Source organism: Physeter macrocephalus, chromosome 10 (genome assembly GCF_002837175.3).
Source record: "Physeter macrocephalus isolate SW-GA chromosome 10, ASM283717v5, whole genome shotgun sequence".
In the NCBI taxonomy this organism is placed as follows: domain Eukaryota; kingdom Metazoa; phylum Chordata; class Mammalia; order Artiodactyla; family Physeteridae; genus Physeter; species Physeter macrocephalus.
The window spans coordinates 85,507,935-85,520,158 of record NC_041223.1 but is presented as its reverse complement, the minus strand read 5'-3'; the positions used below and the strand labels follow the sequence as shown (position 1 = coordinate 85,520,158).

Here is a 12,224-nt window from a genome sequence, read left to right as displayed (position 1 = left end):
TAACTTTATTATTGGCATAAATAGGTAGATGACCACCACCAGGTTCCTATTGCTTTCTCTCCTAGACTCCGGAGACAGCACCTGAGGGAGAGTACAATGTACCATCTTATGGCAGACAGAGTAAAACATAAGAAATGAAAAGGTTCGGCTGTCCATGCCCAGCTCCCTGTCCCAAATACAACCTTTGAATACCATTCCTTCCTCAGGGAGGACTGGGTCCGGGTATCAGGAAACAGGCAGAAGCTGCTCTTGCAAATACTCTCAAAAGGAGGGAAGGCCTTACTTTACGACAAAGTTAAGAAGGATCAAAAAGGGGAGAGAGCTGCTCCTTCCACATTTCTGATGATGTTCCAGCAATGCTTGACAAATTCTATAACATATGGTGAAAATCACACTTGTGGAAAAATGGAGAGTTCTTGGGGAGAATAGTTTGTAACAGGGAGTTATGCCAGTGAAAAAACCTCTTGTATAGACTGTCCCATTAAGACTGCAGTAATTTATCAGAACACGTAAAAGTACGATTTGCCTCCCTGATGATCTCAGGTATGGCTGGACAACCTGGGCTTCACCAGTCTGACTGGTCACCCGTTCTTAGGCAAAGCGGGTGGAGGTCTAATCAGAAGGCACTGAGGATTATGGGGGCAATATCTCTTTTATCTGGGGCCCCATAAATGATTCATTCACAATGAAAATATAATAAAATTGTACAGGGAACCTCAGATCCTCCTTATGACTGAAGGGCAAACGTGGAACATCAGGGGAATAGCTCTGAAGCTGATACCCATGGAGATACTCCACTGAGTCTTACAGAGTTGGCTGTGGGATTAAGAATGGATTCTAAATATGTCTGATTCACCTAGAGCAGTGGTTCTCAACAGGGAGGGGGGCATGGGGGCTTTTCCTTCCAGGAGACATTTGACAACATCTGGGGATAGTTTTGTCACAACTGGAGGTGGTAGTACCGGCATCTAGTGGGCAGAGCCCAGGGAGGGTGCTGAGCATCCTCTAGTGGACAGGACAGCCCCTCAAATAAGAATTACTTGGCCAAAAATGTCAGTAGTGCTGAGGGTGAGAACTCCTGCACTAGGGTTTGAAGAGGAGAGTAGGATAGGGAACTATCAATATTGTAAGATTGGGTCCAATTTAACAAACATGTACTGAACACCTACCTTCTTCCAGGTGCTGTGCTAGGGACCAGGGACTAAAAAGATGATCAAGGCATATGGTTCCTTAAAGATCTTACAGCCTGGCTGGAGAAACAGACACAAAAAGCCCTGTAATAATATTTGATAAGATCTCTTTTAGTTTGAGATATGTGTGCTCTGCAAGTTCTGAGATTCTCCCTATATTTAGTACCTCTTGAAAGAAGAGGATTGTGGGTCCTTCATATACTTTTCCTAGAAATGCACTTAACTGCAAGTCTTAAAAAAAAAAAAAAAAAAAAGGTTGCAATGAGGATAATCTCCTCCTCCCAGGGGAGGAGTTTGGTACACGTGCCTGCTGAGCTCTTTATTTTTCTGAGATTAGGCCAGATGCTATTCTCTTTCTTTCTGAGTATAGGGCTTCACTGTCTCACTGAAACAGTGAGTTTGCTCTCCTGAAAGTTTAGGAACCACACATATGTTCACAGAAAAAAAGGCCAGAGGCCAGAAATTACTGCAGCCCTATTGTGGCTAGTTCATAAATCCAACTGGCCTAGAGAAAATGATGGAATGGGGAAAATGGCAGAGAAGAGCAGACTCCATGTCTTCCCCTACAGGTAATAAATCATTAGACCAATGCAAACAAGTTATTTAGAGTCCTACGTAAATGAAATAAAATCTTAAGCTCTTTCCCATGTTTGCTTACTCAGCTGGACAGACTTGAGGAAAAACAGAAGGAAACCTACCGGCGCATGCTAGAGCAGCTGCTGCTGGCCGAGAAGTGTCACCAGCGCACGGTGTACGAGCTGGAGAACAAAAAGCACAAACACACGGACTACATGAACAAGAGCGACGACTTCACCAACCTGCTGGAGCAGGAGCGGGAGAGGTAACTGCGCACGCGCGTCCCGGAGGGCAGCGCTCTCGTACTGCCGCTCCGGTCCTGGATCAGGTTTCCATCCGTGACTCCGCAGACACGTGGCCGGGGCCTCATTCCTAATTAACGAACGGTTTGCAGAGAGTGAGACAGGCTTTGCTTGGAACTATTAATGTGAGCATGTTGGGGGTTCGTATAAATACGGCAACACATTCCCACTAGGATGTGAAAAGCCAGAAAGCCACAAACTAAGGGAGCTTCTGTTTGAACTTGATCAACGAAGCACCTACGTTTGAAAAGCCTCTCTACTAACTGCCTTCTATTAGAAATAATATACTTTTTCTCTTTGGGATTAAAATCCACTTATTCCGTGAGACAAATTATCACCATTTTTAAATGAATCCTATTCATTCTTAAAACTGGTATAGAAAATCTTACTACTTGGTTGTGTATGAATTACTTAATGACTAGAATTACCTGCTTAACTTTTTCAGGGTTGCATAACTCTTAAAACTCAGTGTAAAACAAAACAAAACAAAAATTCAGCGTTGAGCCTTGAAACACTGTAGGTAGTTTTCTCAGACCAGGGATGAGCACGTTTGAAGCAGAGACTTCAAATTGAAACGCTTTGTGATGAACTCTTTGATACTCTCCAGTTTTTCAGCATCTTCTTTTTAGCTTATTCTCTCCTTTTCCTCCCCTTAGCTGAATGGTTACATCTGTGAATTCCACAGTCTTTGAAACCAATGACAGTGAATCCCGATGCTTTGAGTTACCAAGCGTGTCTGCTTCTGTGTTTAGAACTTGCAAATTAAGAGCCATTGGGAAGGAGCTTCGCCAGTCCCAGCTTTGCTATATCTAGTTACAAAAAGGAGATCTGGTTTTCCCAGATTCGTTTATTTGCCAGAAAAAGTTACCTCAATAGGAAAGTAAATAAAAGCATGAAACAACAGGTTTGTGTTAAAATTTTTAAGTTATTGGTAATGTTTACTTATTGTTGGACTTGGTACATCTCTTGAGGAAGGTGAAATGGAAAAGGGAGCAATGGCTGGGGTGTTATGTACAATACCCTCCACATATGGCTTCTTTAAGTCTGTCTTCTGCTGCTGGAAGCTCAAGTTTATCAGCTTCTTGTTTGGACAAATAGATGATCCAATTTGATATCTGGGGGCAACCAAACAGTGAGAATAAACTGTACCTCCGCAACCTCCATGAACTTTCCAACCTCAAGCATAGGTATTGCAAACAAGGTTTTAATGATGGTGTAAATTACATATATCTAGGTGTCCTGTGTTGGAATGTGGTCAGGTAAGAGTAGCAACTTGTTTGATATTTCTTTAAAAGATCTGAAATCAAATAATTTTAAAGAACCAGCTGTGTGAATTAATATTTTCTGATCGCTTTGTAAATCATTTGGTCTAGAACCAGATATGTCTGCCTTTTCTACAATTTCCCACCTAAGCTAAATGACTGAGGTGAATTCACCTACAGAGTGGCAGGTTTAAATGAAGTATGTGGATGGAGAGACTGTACTTACCCAGCTGTTTCTTTTTCTTTCTTTTTTGTTTTCCTAATATTTGTGTACTGTGAGAATAATTGCAATAATAACACTTGATGGAGAGCTCTATAGTTCACAAAGTACTTTTATATTCATTATACAATGAGCCTGTCCCAAGTGTATTTATTTATTAACTTCATGTTGACCAATTCGAGACGAACAATTCCAATCCCCTACCCCTCCCTTGGAGTTGTTTAATTTTACTAGAGCAATTACACAACGATTTCTCCTGAGCAAAGCGCTATGTAGGAGGTTTTAAAAATCAAAGCAGAATTTAAAAATCATATATATCATGATGCTTTTCATACTTTGATCAGCACCGCTGAGGTATGTCACCAGATGTACATGTTTTAGATAAGAATCTTTGACTCACTAATTATCCAACCCCTTGAAGATTCTGAAACAGTAGTTTTGACTCAACAGGTTATACTTTAGTGCTTTATATATTTTCCTGTCAATGTTTTTGCCCAGGCCACCCCCCTGACTGACCACCAGTGCACATGCTGTGGGCACATGCTGGCCGACACTCGTTATGCTAAATTAAACACCCTCACTAGGGCCCTGATAACTGAAGTTGGCATCCCTGAATTTCTCTGTGGTCTGATCTGAGGCGTCCACGGTGACTGGCTCTGCTGAGTTCCCTGGGCAGTGAAGCCTTTAGGATTTTCTCAAAGGTCAGGCCTGGGCCTCCTGCTGCCCTTTGGAAGGGGCCCTGCTAAATCTGCTTTGGGTTAAATCCTCTTTTTGAAGTAAGCGGTCATAATTAGATGTACTTATGGGGGCTGGCAATTTGCTGACCCCAGGGCTTTCTTCCCCGTGGGCAATGTCACCAGGGGCTGGTCCCCATCAGGACCTGGGCCACGGCTCAGCCAGGCCCCAGCGCTCCACTGGGCCGCAGCCCCTGCAGGGGAAGCTGGGCTATTGCTGATAGAGAGCTGGTTTTTCTGAGCCCGAGTGGGAATTCTGGCATAGACTCTTCCAAGTCCTTTGTTTGCCTCTTTGTTTTGCACTCCCTTCCCTCTTTCTCCGGAAAAGTCCCTTTTGTGAAGAAAAAAAAGAGAGAGAGAGAGAGAGAGAGAGCCAAGAACTTTCCTTCAGAAACATTTCCCTTTATTTCTCCTGTGAGCATGAAATCAAGGAAGCAAAAAAGTGAGACGAGATAAGGCCAAGTTGTTTGTTCCTTGTAATCACCCAGTTTCTACTGGGGGTGTGACTCTGCAGGCTGCCTCTACCTAGACAGCTTTCTGCTTTGGTGGCCATGGGCGGGCGGGAGTGCAGACCCAGGGGACCCTCCACACATGCAGAGCATCTAGGCTCCGTTCTCTATACTTGTCCTGCTCTGTAAGGGTTTCTCACGTCCTCTGGAAAATGGTTAAAGGTAATAAAAAGGGACCCAGACAAGCAGGATCAGTAGCTATCCAGATTCAGGTATTTGATGAAACCAGAAATCCTTGGTTTTCAAAAAAAAAAGCCTTGGTTTGACTAGTATTGCAAAAGACTTCTGAGTTCAGCCCTTTCAAGTCCCTCATCCTACAGGTTGGGTAACCGAGGCCCAGAAAAATTATGTAGCTCAACTAAGACGACAGTGCAGGCCACTGGTCCAGCACTGTTGTACGAACGAGTCCCTTGGGCAGAATGTCTTGTTTTATGTTTTCTTCGCGCGTGTGTGTGTGTGTGTGCGTGTGTGTGTGCGTGTGTGTGTGTGTGTGCGTGTGTGTGTGGGCTTGTGTGTGTGTGTGCGTGTGTGTGTGCGTGTGTGTGTGTGTGTGCGTGTGTGTGTGCGTGTGTGTGTGTGTGTGCGTGTGTGTGTGGGCTCCCAACCTCCAAGCTCTTGTGTCCAAACTATGACACAGAATCTTAAAAGGCAGAATGCTGGTTATCGGGAGGATATAAACAGATCTATCTGGACCACTGGTGTCTTTCAACTGTCCAGACTGGAGAAGCTGTGGAACAGCCTCTGTTGGAAGCGGTAGCCTGGGGACTTGTTTAGGAGCAGAGTTTGAATAGCACGCACAGTGTTCTACTTCTGTTGCATTCTGATGGGAGGCTGATGCTCGTTATGGGGGAGCTAAAGGAAGCGCCCCTCCAAGCTACCTCCCTGTTATGGCCACTGACCTAGACCCTGAAAGCGTAAAAACTAAGCAGAAGTTATTTTTCACTTTTCACGAGTTGTTAAATTCATCCTATATAAAGATTCCACAAATTAAGTGCCTAAAATGGACAATATATTGTTCTGGGCTTCCTTTATTCTAAACCAAAAGACTGATCATAATCTGTTACCATCATTTACTGCTATTTATTTTTACAAATAGTCGTATTCCCAAATTAAAAAGTGGAAACAGCATGAAAAAATGCATTGGCTTAACTAGCATCGTTTAAAATATAGATGAAAATATCCTTCATTGCAGTAATTAAGATTAGATAAAGAAAGCTCCCTTTCTAACTAAGTGCTATATTCTGTTTGGTCCATATTTTGAGTCAACTTGACCTTAAAAGGCATAATTCTGAGCACATGAGATCACCTTCAGAGTTTATGCTTTATTCTCTGTATGAACTGCAAGACTTGTAATTTTAATCTTACACTTTCTCTAGGGCTGCTTCTAGAATGTCAGGATAGAGAGAATACAGTTACATCAAAAAGTGCTTTGGAACGTAAAGAAATATTTGAGGGGGATGTGTGTACGTGTGTGTGTGTGTACGTGTGTGTGTGTGTACGTGTGTGTGTGTATGTGTATGTGTAAATGATGTGGGGAGGGCTGTCTAAATCTATAACTGTAGATATAGATTTGAAAGCTTTTGGATTCCATAGGCTCAGCTGGGACTACATAAATAATTACATCATCATATAATATTGCAGCAAGCCTTCCAAGTATAGGGTCATTTTTTTAAAAACTACAAACCAGCATCTCGAGAGAAATCTCTTAACTTGTGAAGCAAAGAATGCAGGAACAGGGGCTTGATGGAGGGGAAACTTTCAAGCCCCATTTTGGTATTGTTCCTTTAGGCCTGGTGGCCTGTGGGACAGGCTGCACCATTGCACTTGCCTGTGGCGGGGATGACGGGTCAGAGCAAGTTTGTGAAAAGTTGCTCTAGCAGCCTGGGATCCTGGGAGATATTCTTGACACACTTTATAGAAAAAGATGCATCTGGTTCCCTGGCATATTTTCCCTAAGTTTCTCAGATTTAGATGCCTTGTCTCTAAACTATCGCAATAAAGTGGACTTTTCTCATTGGTAGCGTGGAGAAGCACAATAAAGCACTTTGTAGAAAAAGATTGCTACTAATGTGTAAATGATCAAGTCTGATCATGCAGAAAGTAATCAATAGGTGGAACGTATCAGCAGGAAACAACGGAGCCCTCTTGTCTGTGCTTAGCCCTCAGCTACATGCTGCTCACTAGCTGGGCTAGATTTCATTGAGCCCCTGATACGCTGGACACGTACACATCTGGTTTAATCCTTACAAAACTGTATGAAGTGTAGTTACCATCCCTATTTAGAAGATGGGAAAGCAGGTTAAATTCCTTCCACCAAGGTCACTTGCCAACAGTTAATTGGAAGAATCAGTGTTTGAACTGAGTTTCCTACAGTAAAAACAAACAAACAAACAAGCAAACAAACAACCAAAAAAAACCCTTTCCACTTCCAAGTTCTCACCTTCTGATTGAAATGAACACTTCATTTCTCCAACGCTTGGAGGAAGAAAAGATGACCTGAAATGTTGGCTCTGTGGATGGCACATCCATTCTGTTTGCAGGTTCAGGATTCAGATTCACAGACCTTTACCTGTCATTGAGATATGCCACCTACTAGCAATATCCTGACCAAGAAAATTGCTGACCAAGAAGAGTGCTGGGAATAGACAGCTTTTAAGAAAGAAGAGGAATTAGAATTCAGAGACTCAATCACAGAAAGAATATGTTTTACGGTTGATTTTCTGAAAGAACGCCAGGATCAAACTCTCACCTTTGCAATTTGCAAATACCAGTTCCTGCTGGAAAATGTGATTGAAATGAAGGAGCCTGAGGTGATTTTGATTTTGCATAGCTAGGGTGTTTGTGGTGGGGGATGGGACAGGTGGGGACAGTGTAAAGGAAGTGATGTTATATCTTACCTCAAGGGACCAGGCAATCGGTGACTCAAAAAGATAGCTTCCCAAAGTTGGAAGATGGGAGTTGGAAGAGAGCTGGTCCTCTTAGAAGACCCAGGATATTAGCATATCTACGATCAGCACTGTAGAACTAGGGACCTGCTACTCATTCTTAACTAGACACCCCCTGGATGAAATAGGAATGAGCCCATTAAAAATGCCCTTGAGGTTATGATATGAATTATTTACTTTTACTGTTATGGAAGATACTTCTCAAATACATTTTACTTTTTTAAGAAAAATTTTAATATACCACAAAATCCAGTTAAGTCATATTTGAAGATTTCAGAATCTTGTAGTGCTGCTATCTGGGTGACTCTTTATGTTACAACCTCAGGGCCTATTAGATTATATTCAAATTCAAATCTAAATGTCAGTTATGGTTGTATTTTATTGTTGATAGGATGGTGAAGATGTTTTCCGGATCTTAGGGCTTAACCCGGCTAACTGAGAATTTTAGTTAATTAGATTCAACATATTTGGACTTTTACAACAACAGCAACAGAACTTGAACCAGGAAGGACTCTGATATTATACAAAGGGGTGGGATAATAATCAAAGAAAATTGGCCATAAGAAAGGAATAGCGTTGAAAGGGAGGTCTTGAGAGACAACGGGCAAGAAACATATTTCACTGCTTAAGATTTTAGCATGTAAGAATGCCTCAGTCCTGGTATTTGATACCCCTTATTCTAGAAAAGTCCTAGGAGAGGTGAGACCAGAGGGTGGTATTTGGAATTTGAATGTGAGAGTTGAAGAGTGAGAGCCCAGTAGTGGGAGGTGGTCAGCCTGTCAGAGTCTCTCTAGTCCTGAACCAATCATTGAGTTGTTCTCTTTCAATTTCAGGAAATTGCCAGACAGTTCTGGAAACTCTAAGTACCTGACTCACTGCAGGGGCCTCTTCTGAGAGAAGTAGAGGCAGCTCCTTTTACATAACTGTCCTTCTTTCTGTCACGTGACTCTGTAAATGCTGGTCACAGCCAGGTAGCCCGGAAGTGGACAGCTGTCCTGGACGGAGGTCACAGAGGTCTCACACTCAGACGCCTCAGGTGCCAGGCAGTAACTGGAGGGGGCAGGTCCAGCTCTTCAGCACACACGGCGTGAGTGGAGGGACTGCTGGGCTGCAGAGCTCCCACTCTGACTGCCGGGGGAAGTCACCATTCGGCTCAGGCTGACCGACCCCCTTTTAAATTGCGGGTTCAGTGTCACCAATTCAGATTTTTCAGGAAAAGGAAGAACTCTGATTTTAGTAAAATCTTGTGAGTCAGTGTTCACTCAAATTTAGAAAACAATGTGCAGTGAACAAAACTCATGGCTATTTAGTCTCTAATGTGGCTGGTTTGCAACCTTGATGACCTAGACATTAGGGAGGCTGGGGCCTAGGAGGAAGCCTGGCAGGAGAACCCTACTGAAGGGTGTGCTCTGTTTGATGGTGACAAACTAGCTCATTGAGACACTCTCTTGGAGCGTACGAAACAGAAAGAAGTAAAGACAACAGAGGCCAAGAAAAAACCCAGCAGACACATAGAAATTCGGAGGAAAGAATATCTCCCTCACAGGACTGGGTTTCAATGGACACCTCTGTCTGCGGGCTGCCAAGCACTGGGTCACAAGCGTGTGCTCTAGGGTTACTAAGGCTGCAGGTGCATGTTCCACGGTGATGCACAACTTTCCACTTCTCCCTGGGCCTGATTCACTCTGGGGTATTCTTTCTCAGAACTCCCTGGGTGACTCTGTCCCTTACCACCTAAAGACTGTCATTCAAGTATAATATTGTCACAGCGTTGACATTTTCATTTGCCAATACTGTTATAGAAATTTACTACAGTATGATAATAATTGGGTTTTTTAACCTAATCTTTTCCATTACTCTGTGACCTGGTCCTCATTAGAGCAGCCAGCCAAGAGCAACCACAGCTTCAAGGGAAACTTGCCATAGCTGAAGGAGAGACGTGAATAGCTTCTCTTCTGGATTCCAGAAGCAAAGATCTCAGTGTAGCTTGAGAAAGAATATATAATCAAGTTGATTCAATTTTTATCACCCCTCCTTCCTGTTTAGGTAAATGCTTCTTTTAAGAGAGAAGCAAGACAGCAAGAGAGGTCTATGTCATGGGAGTAGCCAGTGCAAAAGCAGAGGCTCTGTTCTGAGCTTATTTGGGGTGTGGGGGTGGGGAAGGAAATGTGGAGAGTAATATAAACCCCAGATATATGGGTGTGAAGAATTTGAGAATGGAGCTATTACTAAGTAGAGTCCAAGGGTGTCTCAGTCTGCTTTGGCTGTCATAACAAAATAGATTGGGTGGCTTAAACAACAGAAGTTTATCGTCTCCCAGTCCTGTATGCTGGAAGTTCAAGATCAGGGTTGCCAGAATGGTCGGGTTCTGGTGAGGCCTCTCTTCCTGACTTGCAGACGTCCACCTTCTCGCTGTGTCCTCACATGGCCTCTCCTCTGTGCATGTACGTGGAGAGAGATCTTCTTATCAGGCCTCCAATACTATTAGATGAGGACCCTACCCTTATGACTTCACCTAACCTTTTTACCTCCTAAAAGCTGTATCTCCAAACATAATCACGATGGGGGTTAGACCTTCAATATATGAATTTGAGGGGGCAAATAGCAAAGGGCGTGGCAAAACTTGTGGTTCTCCCTCCAATAACTCAAGAGGAAGAGAGTAAAACTTGGTGTCTGACGTGTCCAGTTGGAGAGAGCTTGATATAGCTTCAGTATCCTGCAACGCTAAAGGAATATCTAGATTTTCCCTTTGCTTCTGAAGGGCCATGGGAATAGCTGATTCAGGGCTGGAATGAGAACAGAACAGTGACCCATTTGGATCAGCAATCTGAGCAGGAATGCAACTGAGGCCAGAGACCACAGTGTGCATCTCAGAGAATGCCAGCATGGAAGGATGATGCCTACGTGACCTCCCCGCCATCCCTGATGGCCCCAGAACTCAGCCCCAACTCCAGAAATGGGGTCCTGAAGCCCTAGAGTTAACCCAGGAGACCCCGACTTGACTGAGGAGTCTCTAAATTTACAAAGGTAAACCTTACTTGACTGAGTTTACCCAGAATTAACTAAAATAAAATAGAATGAGGCAGAGGCGGCGGCGGCGGTGGTGACCGCTAGCCAGTGTAAGATGACAGTGGCACCGATGGTGGCAGCAGGTGAGGTGGCTGGGCCTGGCCTGGTCCGAGCCACCACTGCCAAAAGGATGACCCAAGCCAGGAAGCGGGCTGCTGAGCCTCGACGGCCCACGTGCTTGTAACTGTCCCACCCAGACACACTCCTACCCTTGACGTAGCCATCCTTCAGTGAATCTACAGATGTATTTTCTCAGGAGCTCAGCCTGACCCTACCTCAGTGATACAGGAGGAAAGACCCACTGTTGTAGTCAATAAATAAATAAATAAATAAAATAAGATGGAATGGGAGCCCATAAAAGAAACCTAGAGATATAGAAATATGAAGATAATTGTATTTCTTGCACACATGAGTTTGAGGCCTGCAGTTAGTACCCCCTTCGTTAGTAAAGTCATCCGGGTGTGTGCTAAAGAGAAATAATGTAGTATTGTGTCTGGTTCCAGAGTACTGAAGCTGTGCTTACTAATGTTTTGTGAAATTTAGAGGATCATCTGACCTAAGTCTAACCTTTCCAGCCAGTTAACTCTTTCCCTGGGTTACTCTAGCTACATGGTACCAGACCCCCTCAAAATCTGTAACCTAGAGACAGTTGTTTTCTCAGTCTCCTGCATTTCACTGGGAGCCAGAGAGCCTTGAATTTAAATGCTGATTCTGCCACTTACTAGACCAGTTAGATAACTCTTGGACAGGTTATCTAACCTCTCTGATTCTTGGTTTCTTCACCTATAGAATGGGGATAACCTATCTCATAGAGTTGTTTATGTTCATGAGATAATGAATATAAAGCCCCTTCTACAAAGTATAGCGTATACTGCCTAAAGGTGATCATTCCTCTGCTCACCTGTGTATCAAACACTAAGAGGAAAACTATGACAGTTTCACTAAATCACAGATTACATTTTCTCAGACCAAGATGTTCTGAGAACAATGCAAAGTATTGGCAAAGGAAACTATACTGTTGTCCCGGGGTAGTTGTTTTGTATTTAGGTTGTAGGTAGACTCAGGAAAACTGAAAACCTACTACAAACAGAGAATCCAATAAAGTGAGGTGGCAGGGTACAAAACTACATAGAATCAATATTCAAAATCAATAGTTTTCATATGTCCAAAAGACAAAATAATATAAACTATATTAAATATTAACTATCTAGGAATAAACTTAAGAATGTGAAAGATCTACATAAAGAAAGATTTTTAATGCTACCTAGAGATATGAAAAAGATTGAGACCAACGAAAGGCTTACCATTCTAGGACTGGAGAACTCAACGTTGTAAAGATGTCATCTCCATATATTAATCCACAAACTTAATGTGGTCCTAATAAAAACACCATCAGGTTTTTTTTTAAGCATCAGAA

The 12,224-nt window shown here is 43.0% G+C and overlaps 1 protein-coding gene across 8 annotated transcripts in view; it reads left to right on the top strand.

Annotated features, from left to right (window-relative positions):
* Window positions 1–12,224, top strand: part of FILIP1 (filamin A interacting protein 1) — a 181,363-nt gene that overhangs the window by 118,236 nt on the left and 50,903 nt on the right. For 5 of the 8 annotated variants that reach the window (XR_008618431.1, XR_008618430.1, XR_008618429.1 and 2 more), the window contains exon 2: window positions 1,853–2,031. Coding sequence is in view for 4 of the 8 variants with exons in the window: in XM_055087662.1 (XP_054943637.1) it covers window positions 1,895–2,031 (137 nt within the window). In the remaining 4 variants the exon portion in view is untranslated. Of the gene's footprint in view, window positions 1–1,715; window positions 1,760–1,852; window positions 2,032–12,224 lie in introns of those variants that run through there. The other 3 variants (XM_055087664.1, XM_024133061.2, XM_028494706.2) reach the window with 3 other exon arrangements.